This window comes from Aedes albopictus, chromosome 3 (genome assembly GCF_035046485.1).
Source record: "Aedes albopictus strain Foshan chromosome 3, AalbF5, whole genome shotgun sequence".
NCBI classification, from domain to species: domain Eukaryota; kingdom Metazoa; phylum Arthropoda; class Insecta; order Diptera; family Culicidae; genus Aedes; species Aedes albopictus.
In genome coordinates this window covers 187651917-187668724 of record NC_085138.1, presented here as the reverse complement: position 1 = coordinate 187668724, position 16808 = coordinate 187651917, and the positions used below count along the sequence as shown (strand labels likewise).

Sequence of the window (16808 nt, the reverse complement as noted above, 5' to 3'; positions counted from 1 at the left end):
TATACGACGAGCGAGGTTTTTTTGGAAGTGTTGCGTCCTGAAGGGTTAAAGGTTTCTATGTAGAATTATTGAAGGACATTTGAAGATTTTTCCTAGGAATTCTGGTAGAATTCCCGGAAAAAATACGAGAATTAACGGGGAATCCTTGGAAGAATTCCTGGAGATATTTTTGGAAGTATTCCAAGAAAATTTCTGGAAAAATTTCTGCAGATCTCCTAGAAGATATTAAAGGATAAATCCCAGCATAAACTATTGGATTAATTCTTGGGAAACCCTGGAGAAATGCCTGAATTATTCCTTGGAGGAAATTCTTAATAATCATTTCAGGAATCCGTGGAAGAATGCCTGATGAAATTCAAACAAATTCTTGCACGAATTGAAGAATGAGCACAGGTAATATTTGACGAGTTTGTGGAACACTACTTCTGTAGTGTCCAGATGTACGCCTGGTTCAGATCTGTGGTATTTAGTATATTCTTTGAGTTACTTAACTCTATCAATATCAACTGTGACATGTATACACCTGTACGAATACCCCTATATAAACCCTGTATAAACCCTCCTTTGCGGGCAGGTCAGATCGGGTTGCACGTGGACATCAGTTCTTGATGTCTGCAAAGCAGTTGGGCGCGGGTGTGGTTAACCCTGCCCGCCTTCCGAGGACAAAGGGAGTGGCGAGGACCACTCGGGAAACTGGCTAATCGTCATGGTCATCGATGATGGTTGCTGCTAGACTACGCAGCTAACCTTGAGGGTGCGATGTGCACTAGCCCCTCTCTAAAGCAATACCTTCTTGGTGGTTCCGGAGAGATGTAGGGTTAGGCGACCATAGGAATGTGTTTTAGTGGGTCGAAGAGAGAGTAGTCCTGGCTTCTATTAGTGTTGTAGAAGACGGCCTTAACCCCACACTACCCTAACCTTTCTGTTAGGGTGTCTGTTGAGCAGATTATCCCCCTATGGTTTAGAAGGAAAAAAAAACCCTGTGATAACGACATGCATCGAGTTGTAGTTTGAACAGTAAACTCATACGCGTGCTGTGTTTCTCTTGTATCAAGAAGTCCCCTCAACAGTGAAACATAATAACTTGGATAGTAATTGTAGAAATATTAAGATCCGTTGGAGGATGCCTCGAAAAAAAAAAATACAATAATGATCCGATTTTATCACGGTCTCAGCGCGTCAGTCCTTCATTGTTCATTCATTTGCTGTTTCGTTTAAGAGCAACTTTTTCCCCTCCTTTTCAAAACGGATGTTCAATGCGCGTTTTGCAACTTTACAAATATTGAAAATGCGTATAGATTTTGTGGAATATTCAAAAGCATTTTTGAAAAGGGGCGTGATAAAATCGGAGCAATATTGTAGGTACTAATTTCTGGGTAGAAATTTCTGAAAGTTTCTGCACAGCATTTCCTAGGGAAGCACTTGAATTTTTTTATTATTATAGAGTTTTGGCACTTCTCAGCAAAAATTGCTGGAAACTTTCACCTACCCCGGGCAATCGGAATGCCAAAGGGGATTAGGCTCTGTGGATCTCATTAGCCGGTTTTTTAGCTTATCCTAATGAGTCTGCTTTTGGATGTACTTTCAGTTGTGATGATTCAGGAACCGCCTAACTATACTACAGGTTCCAAGAATCACCGCTTTCAGGATGCTGTTCAGGTCCTTCTTCAATTCCAGCTCGTCTAGGGACCTCAGGAGAGATTTTGGGACAACTCCGGTTGCCGAGAGGACAACCGGAACTATACGGACGTCCTCCAGGTGCCACATCTGCTTCAACTCCTCCGCTAGGTCGTGGTACTTGGTTATCTTGCCGGAGAACGTTGATTGGACATTATGGTCTAACGGTACAGCGATGTCGATGAGAGTTACTCGCTTCATCCTTTTGTCGAAAACCACAATGTCAGGCCGGTTGGCACGAATGAGGACGTCCGTAATGATCTCGCGATCCCAGTACAGCTTTATGCAACTATTTTCCAGAACCGGGTCCGGCTGGTACTTGTAGTAGGGTACAAATCTGTCGACCAAGTTGTGCTTTAAAGCAAGCTGTTGGTGCACAATCTTGGCAACTTCGTTGTGACGATCGAGGTAAGCTGATCCAGCTAACACTGAACAGCCTGCAACGACATGCTCGATCGTTTCTCCTACTGAATTACACTTCCTGCAACGGTCCTCCACGTCCTCGTGCAATATGTACCGCCGATAGTTCTTCGTCGCAATTACCCGGTCCTGGATGGCTACCATGAAACCTTCTGTTTCTGAGAAGAGGTCACCCCGCACCAGCCACGCGTTTGACGCCGCCTTATCGATGTGCTCGAGTTCCAGTTGATGGGGGTGCGTCCCATGCAACTCCTTTTGCTTCCACGTTACGATCATCTCGTCGACGGTCTTGATGTCGCAGTTCAGCTGATAATCCTCCTGCGCCAGATGCAGGGCGCTGTAACCGTGGTCAGCTTCACATACAGTGCGGTACATTTCGTGACGGTTCTGGCTTTCTACGAAATATGCCCGCAGCTGCTGGATCTGGGAGACACACAGTGCCTGGATATCGGTGACGCCTCTTCCTCCTACTGCGCGTGGCAGGGTGACTCTCTCAATGGACGACTTTGGATGGCGCATGCGGTGCTTGGTGAACGCCACTCGTACTGCTCGTTCTAACGCCTCGAGGTCAGTCTTGGTCCACTTTACCACCCCAAAGCTGTAGGTCAACAGGGGCACAGCAAACGTGTTGATCGCCTTCACCTTGTTGCCGGCTGACAGAAAGCTCCTCAGAACACAGTTGACACGATGCAAGAACTTGTCCTGCAGTTCCTTCTTGATCGCTGTGTGGCGAATACCTCTAAGTTGCAGGAAGCCGAGGTACTTGTACACTTCGCCTTCAACCATATTCCGAATCTCCTCCTGTTCGTTGACGCGGAAACAGCTGGCGTCCACTACTTGACCCCGGCGAAGATGGACTGACCGACATTTGTCAATTCCAAACTCCATCCGGATGTCGTTGCTGAACACCGTCACAAGCTGCAACAGTTGATGCAGCCTCTGTACTGATTCCGCAAACAGCTTCAGGTCGTCCATAAAGAAGGTGTGGGTTATTCTTGTACTCCTTCCCTATTATTATTATTATTATTATTATTATTATTATTATTATTATTATTATTATTATTATTATTATTATTATTATTATTATTATTATTATTATTATTATTATTATTATTTATTCGTTTCCATCTGACTGTTGTCTACATGAAAGTTTCTTAATCAAGATCAAATCAGAGTTCGTTACCCGCGCCTTAAACTAGTTGGAGGATTCGCCGAAATCATGGAGATCTTCAACTGCCGAGAATATACGGACCATCGCGGTGAATGGCTGGTTGTAACCAAAGGCGGTTCGGTGAAATCTACGCTGAAGCAGGGAACCACCACGCTGCATTCTTGGAGCCACACGAATATTCAAAGCGGAAAGAAGTCTAGGGCAGTCTACTTCTCCGTTCAGTAGTTTTGCGATAAAAGTTGCCTGTTGAATTTTACGTCGACGTTCCAGCGTGTCTAATCCTAGCAACCTGCAGCGATCAGCATAGGCAGGCAAATTATGCGGGTCTCTCCAGGGCAAATTTCGTAACGCAAATCTAATGAACTTGCGCTGCACACCTTCGAGCCTCAAGCTCCAAGTTAGTTGGTGAGGGGTCCAAACAACTGCAGCACTTTCCAGGATAGGTCGTACAAGTGAGCAGTAGAGTGCTTTGAGACAATACGGATCGGTGAAATCTCGGGAAATTTTCGAAATAAATCCCAATTGTCGGTTCGCTTTGGCAATCACATTCGAACGATGCAGATTGAATGTGAGTTTATGATCCAGAAGGACGCATAGGTCACTGAAAGTTTCCGTTCTTTTCAAAACAACGCCATTGACGGAGTAGTCATGTACAATCGGTCGAACAGTATGGTGGAAGGACATGACCATGCATTTGGGAACACTCACAGTTAGACGGTTTCGATGGCACCAGTTTACAAATATATCCAGCAGCGATTGTAACCGAATGCAGTCTTCAGCAGTGCGCACGATAAAATATAGCTTCAAATCATCGGCATAGGCGAGTTTGCAACCAGGTTCAAGAAGTAGCAATACATCATTGAAAAACAGCAGAAACAGGAGTGGGTCTAAATTACTTCCTTGTGGAACACCAGATGAGTTTGTGAAGCTTGACGGCGGACGAGCAAGAATCAACTTTGACTTGGAGCGTTCTTCCAGTTGAATAGGAGTGAAACCACCATGATAATCGGTTCGACGTGCCTTGCTTGGTCAGTTTCACCAACAGGATGGTATGATCGATCGAATCAAACGCTGCTTTGAGATCGGTATAAATGACATCTACTTGAGTTCCGTCTTCAAGCTGTTCAAAGCACGTCGTACAGAAGTCAAGCAAGTTAGTAGCTACAGAACGACCCGGCATATAACCATGCTGATCTGCAGAAACATAGCGCTTAGCCTGCTCCAAAACCACGTTGCTCACGATCAACTCGAATAGCTTGGATGCTGCAGAGAGGTTAGTGATTCCTCTGTAGTTCTTGGCATCGCGCTTTTCTCCCTTCTTGTGAATCGGAACCATGAACGACTGCTTCCAAATCTTTGGGAAATTGGAATCCTCAAACGATTGATTGAAAATACGACAAAGTGGTTCAGCCAAAACTCCAGCACAGCGACAATACACGGCCGAAGGAATCCCATCCGAACTTGGCGAGGAGGTGCACTTCAGTCTTTTTGACGCATTCGTGACTAGAGTCGGCGTTATTTCGAAAATATCCAGGTCCAGAAGATTGACTGGCACGTCTGAAATGGCGGCATTCACGTCAGATGGAGTCAGCGATGCAGCAGCAAACACAGATGAGAAATGAGCAGCAAACAGTTCAGCTTTCTCAGCACACGTCGAGGAAACGCGGTCATTAAAGAAAACGTTAGCCGGAAATTGTCGTACTTTTACGTTTTAACTTGACTAAATTCCAAAAATTCTTCGGTTTGCGCCGTAAATTAGTTTGCACTCGTAAAACATAAGATTTGTACAGCGGGGAATTAAGAGTTCGGTATTCGTTGCAGGCTCGATGGAAGCTACGTTTGTTTTCGAAAGAACGGTTTCGTCGGAGTCTGCGTTGAAATGTGTAACGTCGTCGTTTCAATCTTCTCAACAGAGGAGTACTCCATGCAGGTGAAACTGTAGGACGACGAATTGGTACATTTGTGCACAACCAATTTACAATAAATGCGCAGAATGTTTCAGCCATATCGTTAGCACTTTGTCCGTCTAGGAGAACGTTCCAATTAGCTTCAGTCAGGAAGATCGTCAGAGCCTCGAAATCAATCTTACTGAAATCTAACTCCACAGGATCCATGCCAACGCACATTGGGCAAAATCAAGCCCAAAGGTGGAAAAAATCAATAACTTTCTTAATACAAGACACTATGTGACCATCAATGGCCTATTCGAAAGCAAATTTTGTCAAGAATTGGTTGGTGGATGATTCATGTACGGGCAACTTCTCCGAAGCGAGTTATAGTGCCCGTTTTACCCCAGTTCTCCCTCAAATTTGTGAATTTCTGTTATTTTACGGCACTTGTTATGATTTTAATGATTTTTTCGCTGGTATACCATCCCCCCACTCTCATTGAGTAACGTTACATACAAAAAGTTATTAAAATGTTGGAATTTTAGGGTGCTGTGGGGTCAATTAGGCAATGGTATATTTTCAAGGTAGAAATTCATTTTTTATTTTTATTTATGATTTTCTACGTGACAATAATTAAATGAATGATCGAACACATATGGTTTATTACTGAAGAAACCATTTTTGGCGAGTTTGATCTCAAATTATTTATTATATTTAAGTTTTCCCGCATACAAATATGAGTAGTTCCCATCCTTATACCACCGATTCCAAACATTTCCAAACGATGAGCCATTGCTTATATACTCCAAAAAATGTCCTAAATGTTGTTTGCGCATAGCCCCATAGACGGGAGGTGACGGCAGCATATAGTTTTAGAGCTTAGTTTACCCAAACTCCCCTATAAACTTATTTTTTATTGTTTTTAAATTAAAACAACTTTAACTTGAAACTTCTATGCATGATATGAGTTAATATTGATGAAGAGCTAACCAGTAAAATCTCTGCATCCTATGAAATTTGGAAATTAAGGGTACAATGGGGTTAAATGAAAAAAAAAACAATCAAAAAGCTTGAATGACCATATAAGTTGACAAATAGCTTGTTTGAAAGATAATATCCATTCGAGTTCATTAACGACTGATTGATGCACAGGTTGAACACATATAGCCGAAGCGCTAAACGCGCGAGTATTCAGCAAAACCATGCTGAGAGTGTTGGGTTCGATTTTTTGTCGGTTCGGGGTTTGGCATTATTGAAATTCCCTTGACATAATGTCAAATGAACGACAGCATTTCCTCAGAATTGATGAGTGTATCAACATATTGACTTGATTTTTCGTATACGGATAGTACTGACCGTCAATTTTAATGTGGATTAATTAAAAATTGATTGAGTTATGTCAAAAAACTTGGGAAAATTTGCTTTCAAATAAGCCATTGATGGTCACATAGTGTCTTGTATTAAAAAAGTTATTAATTTTTTCCACCTTTGGGCTTGATTTTGCCCAATGTGCAACGGTTGCTACGTCATTGACTTCAGAGAGTAGTTGCAAGGAAATCTAAAACGATGGATGATGTTGGTCGATCGGCAGTAGTGGCACAATAGAACGCACAACTTCGGGGGACAAATCCATGGAGATGAAAACCAAATCTAGAGTCCGATTTAAGTGGTTTCGCTCGGTGTTCATTTGATGGAGATTGCAGAAATCCATTGCGTCAACGAGCACAGAACTGGCCGCAGATATAGTACCGCAATTAGAGGGGCGAATCTCACCGTCACATTTACTCCAGCATACGTCACGCTGATTACAGTCGCCGCACACCAGAATACAGTCAGGTTTTTTTTACGCGGGGGATACGTACCGCGTAAAAAAACACAGTTCAAAATTCCAAAAACCGCGTAAAAAAAGTCTCACCATTTCTCGACGAATCATGCAAAAATAAGACGATGATTTTTTTTTTGTATGGAGTTTTCATTTACGCGGCCGCGTAAATGAAAACCGCGTAAAAAAACCTGACTGTATAATCATTAGCGGAGCTCAAGCTGCACAGTTCTTGAACTGACTCAATGTGCTTATTCATCACGTTGACATCCTTACTCTTATCTGGAGGGATGTAGATTGCACACAGTAGCAACCGCTTGATACCGACCACCACAGAAGCGCAGATCTGCTCCAGAGTTACACCACTGGAAATGTCGATGGTAGAACTGGAAAAACGTCGATTTACAGCAATCAAGACTCCTTCGAAGCTCGATTTGGTGCTATTACAGGGGATGGCCACAATGTTTGGGATAGGCAACTTTTTTCTCCCACAAAAAAATTCAACATATTGTAACTTTTCATAGAGTACATAAAAAAATCTCAAATTTTGATTGTTTATCAACCTGTTATATGTGCATCATTGGTACAAATTTAGGCTCGATTGAATAATTTTTCGCGGAGTTAGAATCGTTCGGGTAAAACACTACTTTTAAGACAACTCATTTTTGAGCTGCCATATCTCGGAAACCAGTGAACCGAATTGAATATTTTTTTAACGTGTATAAATAATATACTGATACTTAATACAACATAATAAAATGTAATATTTTCTCACGGCGAATCAAGTTATACCGGGTTGAAATTTTTACCCATATAGAGGAAAATTAGTCAAATATACAATACCACACAAAAATTACTAAATATGTTCTTCCTTTAATCTACAGTGTATCAAACAATTGTCCGTACAGTAATTTTTTGGTGAAAATATTTTTTCATTTAAATGTTTATAACTTTTTTATACGTCAATCAAAAACGCTGAAATCTTGACCAATTATAACCCATATATTAAAGTTCCATTGGTAAAATTTTGAGCGAGATCGAATAAGTTTTCTGAAAGTTATAGAACTTTCAGTAAAACTTATAAGATTTTTGAACAAATTTTTAAAACATTATATCTCAATATGTACTTGATGAAACTTTTTCAATTTTTATTTGTTAAGGTTTATACCTACGGCTTTCATATGCAGCTTCGTTTGAGGTTTTATATTCACTACAAAAAATATGAAAAATCTATATATGTTCAGAGTGTCATTTGGAAATTTATCATATTTTGATCAATAAAAGTGCCAAGTGTTTTCAACTTTTTTAAACTCTCTTAATGTAATATTTTTATACGGGACCTACTAAACTACTTATGAAGAGTAGGTCCTATGGATTTTTCGTTCAGTCAATGCACTTTCATTGGTTGAAAACGTTTGGCAGATTATATGTGCAAAATATAGTAAATTTTTAAACATCGTCAGCTGCATAAGCACTTTTTTCACATTTTTTGTAGTGAATATAAAACCTCAAACATAGCTGCATGTGAAAGCCTTAGGTATAAGATGTAACACATCAAAAATTGAAAAAATTTCATCGAGTACATATTGTGATATAATGTTTTAAAAATGTGTTCAAAAATCTTATAAGTTTTACTAAAAGTTCTATAACTTTCAGAAAACTTATTCGATCTTGCTCAAAATTTTACCAATGGAGCTTTAATATTTGGGTCATGATTGGTCCAAATTTCAGCGTTTTTTACTGACGCATAAAAAAGTTATAAACATTTGAATGAAAAATTATTTTGACCAAAAATTTGCTGTACGGACAATTGTTTGATACACTGTAAATAGGCTCTTGAATATCTGATTAAAGATAACTTTAGTACAGAAGTGGAAAATCTTTGGATATCAACACTAAAATTTATTGACATTGACGCAAAAAAATACATTTTTTTCGAGAAAAATTCAAAAAGTGTCAATCCATGATAACTTTTTTCAACGTTCAAAAAGTATCTATGTTTTAATAGTTTGTGAAGTATTTGTATATTATTAGTGTACGTTCAAAATTTCATTCAATTCGGTTTACTGGTTTCCAAGATATGACAGCTCAAAAATGAGTTGTTTTAAAAATAATGTTTTCCCCGAACGGTGCTAACTTTGCGAAAGATTAATCAATCGAGCCTAAATTTGTACCAATGATGCACATATAATAGGTTGACAAACAGTCAAAATTTGAGATTTTTTGACGCACTCTATGAAAAGTTATAGCATGTTGAACTTTTTTGTGGGAAAAAAAAATTTGCCTAGCCCAAACATTTTGGCCTTCCCCTGTATTTGGATTCCGGTCACACCGAAACACATTAAAATTGTTCTTAAGAAACATCAGCAGGAATTGGGAAAATTCCTGAAGAAATCCTTGTGAAAATCCGTGAAGCAAGTCTTGGAGAAATCCCTGCTTTAAGAACTCCTGAAACATTCCTTGGCATTTATCCTCAGTGAAGTTTTGCGAAAACTTTCTGATCAAAGCGAATCGATTTAAAGAATTTCTTAAGGACTACCCGAGCAAAGTACAATAACTGAGCAGTAACAAACTGATAACTAGTGTTCGCTCCAGAACTCATTTTACAATTTTGTGTTATCAACTTTGTAGTTCATGTTACCATTACCTGTCAAACTGGGGGCATTATCGTCAACAACAACAACGGAAGTTAGTTATCAATGACCGTTGCAAATATCTTTCTGATAACAAAATTAGTTTTCAATTGGATAAAATTGATAGATTTACAGAAGTTGTTATCAGGGTGCCTTTGATGATAACATAATGAGATATTTTATTGGTATCTCGTGTATACTTGGTTGTTATCATGTTTGTTATGTTGCCTGCTTATTCAGCCACAATGAGAACAAATTTAGTTAATTATGTTTGATATCAGATAACACAGCCTGTTGTCCGGTTGTTATGAAACTTTGCTCGGGTATCTGGATGAAATATGTTGAGAATATCCTGAAAGAATGCTCGTGTGGTTTCCGTAGGTAAGGACGAGGTTAACAGTCAAACCAAAGATAGCCGCCTTTCATTTCGTTCAAAACTTCTACAACTCTACAGTACTCCCACAAAAATTTCTGAATGAATTCCCAGAAGAATAACGTGAGAAATTATTGCATGAATTCCAGGAGAAACTCCAGCATGAAATCCAAGTGATATTACTGATATATAGTTGGTGAACTCCTGAGAAATTTTCTAGGGAAACTGCTCAACAGAGCTTGGAAGACCTTCTAGAGAAATTACTATATGAATGTTGCCGTTTCAAATGACCGTTAAATTCCTAACACAGTTTTAGAACTGGACTTGGATGTCTGTTCTCTGTGGTCATAGCCTGGGATTGAGCTGTCTGAATGGTTCCATGCTGGTGATGAAGTACTGGGCAGGAACAGAGTTGTTGAACCGGCACTTTTCTCTCTCCATATCGACCGTAAAAACGAGAAGCGAAGATTTCATTTAGCTGTCATCAGGATGAAAACCGTCTTCATGAATATTGTTATCTCATATTTTATTACCCTCCTTCAAATTATTAGTGTTGCTTGGTTTTAGAGCATCATCGACTCGCTCGGTTTGCTTTTGCCGAATCTTCACATCGTTCTTCTTCTTCTTCTCGTTTGCCATCTTCCCGGCGCTATCTTCCATTCTACAAACAGATTTTTGGGACGATTTTTTTTTTGTTCTGGTTTTCTTGGCTCTATAGATTAGAAACAATAGGTATTTCAGTTGTTCGGATGAACCGCTGCTGGTACACTCGCTCTCCTTTAAGATTTACATGGAATAGTTGCTGTCATTGTGTTTTTGCATAGTTGGTAAACGATCGCCCAATGCTGACGATCGAACGGAAACTGAAATATGTCCAACAACGAAGCGCTGGGACGTTCTGTCAGAAGCATTCTCATTTCAGGAATTGAAAAAAAGGTAATTGCTTGCCTCGGATTCGGTACAGTCAGCGAGATTTTCTTCAACCATAAATTAATGTGTGTTAAAATTATTGTGCAGTTTGCTGAGAGAGTTACTTTTGAACAATGGAAACAAAATCGAATTCACTGGAAATGTGTGGAGTTTTGGATGTGTGGCGTTCCGACTTGTTGTTAGTTTGTGTTCCTTTCCTGAATTGTAACGACAATGGGACGTATTCATCTAGTAATCGATCATTACACTTACGAGTAACAATCAATTGTTTTTCAGCTCCATCTGGTGGCTTTCATTGATAATACAAATGGTTTTCTGTCTAAATGTCGCACACAAAACGATTGAGATTTCTTTGTTTTAATTTTGTTTCATACCATGCATGAGTATTGTTTCCATTTTTTCTTCTCTGACAACAATGTAGTTGGATGTTCTGCATCTTTCGCCTTGCAACATTTAGTGTCTTTTATCTTGTTTTATTTCTTAAAAAAGTTGTTCATATATAATAGTTTTGAGTAATATTCTTGTTTTGGAAAACGAACTGATGAAGAAACGAGCGGTTACATTTTGATTTAGCGTGTACTTTGCTGATATAATTGTTGCTTTTACTTGAGTAGTTTAGTGGATAGCAATCGTGTCAAACTAAGCGCTTTTTGTGATAAACTTTTTTTGCTTCTCTTCGGTATCAAAGTTCAAGAAAGTTTTGCATTACCGTTCTGCACGTTTTATTTTGTTTTGTATTATTCTTTAGTTTATATTGATTCAACATTATAGTTGAGACTAGATGTTTTCTTTATCGTAACTTCAAGTAGAGTATTCAATTAACTTATGTTGTAACTTAAATCAGAAAAAAAGATAATGTTGACTTGTTGAATGAAATTAAGTGACGCATTGTTTAGTCCCTAATAAAACTATTATGTAAATGTTTACATTGTTACATTTATACGTGTTGTATAAATATCCTCATTACATACTTATACATGATATATAATCTACGGTATTCTGCCTTCTGTTTTAAATACTTTTAGTCATTATTGTTAATTTTAGTGTTCTATTAATATCAAATTCATTTTTACATAGATTTTATGTTTTTCCCAATCAGCGTGTGAAGATTAATGTGAGAAATAACCGGTTCGGGTTCACTGAAGTGTTCTGGGTTAAATTTGTGTGATCATCGCGAAATAAATTTTACCGTTGTGTGACGTGTTCATGTGAGAGTGAATCACTTTTCTTTGTCAGAAAAGTGCACCGAAACAATAGATAGAGCGCTAAGCGTTTTAAATTCATCACAAGCATTTCTGGCAACACTGAATGAGTAATTTGGTTGATTCTACAGCTGAAAATGGGGGCAACATGACATTTGTTTTCTCATTAGTTTCTCTTACATTTAATTACGCGCTCGCAAAAGTCTACAAAAATGGACGAATTTGAATTATCAGGATGCACATTTTATTTCTTTGCGATACTTTGCATGATTGATGTTGTTTTGCTTTGTGTTGTTCTGCTGTGGTTTATGTTGATCAAAAGTCTCTACTGCTCGCTACATTGTTTCTCGGAAGAAGCTCTTTAATTGGTACACACATCTCATGGGCTACGATGTTTGGATTTTACACACCTTGTGTCTACACAACGAGGACGACATCTATAGTGTTTGAGTGTGGTTTGTTTTTTTTTACCTGCTGCCTAGCAATTTTTTACTTGCTTTAAGTGAGTGTTCAACTGTCGAAGGAAAATAAAACCCAAAAGCCTCGAAATTATTGTTTGTCTTGAAGCATGTGATAGTGAGTGTCTTATTGTTGTTGTAAATATATAGTTTACCCTTTATTATTGTTAAGATTATATAAATATGAAATTTCAAAGCGTATAGCAGGCTTGTTACAAAAAATATATATATTTTGATAGTTTTTCTATTACCATTTTTTCCGGTTCACTGATCAAAAAAGCTATGTTACTTACAATTATTGTTTTTTGTTCTTTTTTGCTTTGTCATGTTTTCTTTGTAATAATAACTAATTAGCTACTTAGCTATCTAACTATGTGTGAGGGATGAAGAGGGATTCTGCGCGGCGTTCTAATAGTTCGCAGAGCAAGCTGTCCATTTTTAAACCCTCGTTCGCAGCTACTATGCAAGAGGATGTGCCAGAACAAAACAAAAAGTATGAAGTATGTTACTTCTAAACGTGTATGTGAGTGTTGTAAGTTTAAAGAATCGCCCAAATTGGTGATGATGTGGTTATATATTTTTCTGGTAACGACAGCATCCTTCTGTATGACTTTTTTCAATCTGCTTCTCCCATTCTCCTTTTTCATGCTCTTATAAATTAGTATCTAGCGGGCAAATATACAGTTACAATCACACTATTTAACGATAGTTTAGTACTTCCCTCCATATAAAATAAAATCCATACTTTCAAAAGCAAAATACTGACCTTACGTAATCTTACTTAACTTTGCTTATGTTTTGCGTCATAGTCACAAATCAACATTTTATTAGTTGTTTCTTCCTTCTTCTCGGGAACTCTCCCACTTCGCAGCGTCTTTGAACTGAGATCAAACGTAATAATGTGAAAATCCATTTCCTCCCAAACAGATTCTTCAAGATTTGTCAACGTTCACAGCTAGTATTCAACCGGTGTCCGTTGAAAACGATTTCACACAATTTCATCATTTTTCATCAAATGAGTGCCTCTGGCCTGTAGGCTTGCAACACCGTTCACAAATTATTCCTTCACTTCGAAGTACTTGTAGGTCGGATTTTCGTATCCGTTGATCTGCATGTTGGCCACGTGTCGCTCTTCCGGCGTGATCGGTTGTCCCACGGCCTGAAATAAATCCTCGTCATCAATTCCCATTCCAAAGTTCATGTCCCGCTCAAGCTCCATACTAACCTGATCAACCTCGACGAATCCTTGAGCATGTGGTGATCGCGAAGCCTTCCACTTGGCGACGGCAACGCCGACGAACACGGCGCCCATTAGGGCAACGCCAGCGAACATCAGGGTGAAGTACACGTTTCGATTCTCTCGGCCGTTAGGACCGTAGATTTCTCGCCGTACCGAGTAGGTCTGGAAGATACGGAAGTGATGATGCAGGAAAATTAGGAAACACAAGAAAAAATGGGGTTGAGTTAAATTAAATCTACATAGTCAACACAATTTCTGGTGTGATCGGTCGGAGGTATGCATACCATCCAGGGCTTTGTTCATTACACCAGGTCAGGATCGCAGCTTCGTCCAAGCCCAGGTCAGTGATTTCTTCCAAAGTGTCCCAGCCCAGCTAGGACTGCCTCGGGCACAACAGGAACGACGCCAGTGCCTGATTACGGATTACGGAAATGACACACGCTCAAGTAACTATGCACAAATGAGCTGATAGCGACAGCATTCTATCCTCTTAGTAAGGCTGGGGACATTACTGACTTGAAACGGTGGATGGACTAATGCCAGTGCTGTCTTCTGTTCCATAAAACCGTAGCATGGTCTTAAAGTACGTTCCTGACTTGTACTCAACTAAGGCAACTAGCTGGGTGGAAAGAGGTTCAGATGAATACTCATGATTAGCGCTGGCATCGGGAGTTGACCGATCACCGGGGTATACGGATTGCTCAAGCGGAGTAAGCCTAGGCGTGGCGAAACCCAGCAGTTAGCTCTACTGAACCTCTTCAGAAATTACACACACCCGGAAGCAACTCTGTACAAGCGACATGGCACTGCTTCCAAAGTGCAACAGCCCAGTTAGGAGTGCCTCGGGCACATCAGGAACGACGCCAGGAAGTTCCTGATTATGGAATACTGGTCATGCTTTGAAATTGGTAACTGGGATGGTACACGGTTAGGTAACTATGCACAAGTGAGCTGGTAGTGACGGCATTCTATCCTCTTAGTAAGGTCGGGTGACACTGACTAGAAACGGCGGTTGGGCTAATGTCGGGTCTGTCTTCCGCCCCATAAAACCGTTGCTTGGCAATAAAGTACGTTCCTGACCTATGCCAAGCTTAGGCAACTGACTGGGTGGAAGTAGATTCAGATGAACATTCCTGATCATCTGGCTCTAAGTCCAGTCCCGATAAGGCCTGGGCTAACCCTTGGGTGGCCCCCCTTCTTGCATAGATAACCACCAGGATCATTGGCGACTACTTCATTTGCAGTGAGGGATGGCGGCTCTAAGGAGGACCCAACAGAAATGACTACCAAATACATGAACAACATGTGATCGAGAGTGGATAGGCAGAAGGAACGGCGTTTAACCCGTTTACGCAAGGAGGACTGGAGAGATCGCCACTCCGAGGGAATGGTGTACCCATCAACGAGCAGGAAGCAGGAGGTTCGACAGGAGGAGCACGAGCCGAGGAAGTGCAGATTACCGGCGTGGACCCCACACGGGCGCAGAACCGCAGTAGGAGCGGACTGCCAAAGATGTTGGTAGTTGTCGAACAGCTAGACGAGCTGAACGGCTATACGAGCGGGCGAACTGCCATCTGCAAGGACCTGAAACAGGCCCTGCTGAAGCTCCGCAAATCGCTGGCTCTGTCCAAGAAGGAGTTTGACCTCCTGTTCGAAGAGCGGAGTGCGGCTGATGCGAGCAGAGACAGCTTCCTATTTGCTGGTAACACGACAATATAGCACGAACCATGCAGCTCACTGGAGCCGTAATGGAGATATCAAACCGCCCTACGGCTTGAGCTGCATGGTCGAAACCAGCCGGGGAGACGTCCAGCAGAGGTGGGTGGAAAGCCGAAGAGGAAGAAAAGGGCGACCAGCGTGATCAACCAGGCTCCCAAGTCGGTTGCGAAACGCGCAAGGGGCAGGAAAACCAAGCCCCAGGAGGCCAACCCTAAGAGAAACGGGGGCCAACGGGAACAAGGGAAGGAGAACCCTTGGATTACAGTTGGAAAGAAGAAAAAGAATAAGAAGTTGAGATAAGTGAAACCAGCCCGAGAAGGCGAACGAAGCGACGCACTGGTCTTCAAAACTGTGGCACGCCGAGGTACTGAGGGCCATGCGAGACGAGAACCATCTCTCACCGCTGCGCGCATGTAAAAAACTTTCGGCACACCCAGGACTGGAGAGATGATGCTAGTGCTGAAGAAGGAAGCGGCCAAGAAAGGCTCCACCTACAAAGCACTAGCTCAAGAGGTACTGTGCGAAAAAGTGCTGGTGAGAGCCCTAACGGCGGAGGCGACCCTCTAGTGTGAAAACCTGGACGAGATCACCGGCGCAGAGAAGCTCACAGTCGCACTTAAGCAGCAGTGCGAGGTAGAAGCACCAAGTGTAGCGATCCACCAGCGAAAGGGTCCGACTGGTACGCATATTGCCACGATTAAGCTCCGCGTAGGGGAGGTGAACAAGGCGACTTCAGTCGGCAAGACCGAAATAGGTTGGTTAGTGTGTCCGCTCAGCATGTACACGCCGGCGTGCTTCAAGTGCTTCGAGCAAGGACGCAAATCGTGCGCGTGTAGAGGCCCGGATAGGAGAAAACTCTGCAGGAAGTGCCGAGTAGATGGCCATTTCGCCAGAGAGTGTAACTCGGCACCAAGATGTCTGATTTGCACGGCAAACAAGAGTCACATGATGGGCGAGCCTAAAGTCCAGGCACGCGAGAGGTCAAGCCAACCGACGATAATGCAGGTTACACAGCTCAATCTGAACCACTGACTGTGAAGCTGCACAACATTTGCTGTGGCAGTCAGTCTCGGAGCCAAATACAGACATTGCCCTACTATCGGACCCACACCACATCCCTCCCGATAACGGGAACTGGGTAGTGGATAAGGCCAAGCTAGCTGCGATCTGTACAACAGGTCGTGTTCCGGTTCAGGAAATGATTTCCAGGTTGCACGAGGGCTTCGAAACAGCAAAGATCAACGGGGTGTAGTACTGCAGTTGTCATCGGTGGA

General features: G+C 41.2%; 1 protein-coding gene across 5 annotated transcripts in view; it reads right to left on the bottom strand.

Moving 5' to 3' along the window:
• Positions 1 to 10494: 10494 nt before the first annotated feature.
• LOC109398837 (amyloid-beta-like protein) overlaps positions 10495 to 16808 on the bottom strand; it is a 236042-nt gene continuing 229728 nt past the window's right edge. For all 5 annotated transcript variants that reach the window (XM_062856846.1, XM_062856848.1, XM_062856845.1 and 2 more), the window contains 2 exons: positions 13801 to 13977; positions 10495 to 13734 (listed from right to left, as the gene is read on the bottom strand). In XM_062856846.1, coding sequence (XP_062712830.1) covers positions 13633 to 13734; positions 13801 to 13977 — 279 coding nt within the window. In that variant the 3' untranslated portion in view covers positions 10495 to 13632. The remainder of the gene's footprint in view (positions 13735 to 13800; positions 13978 to 16808) is intronic.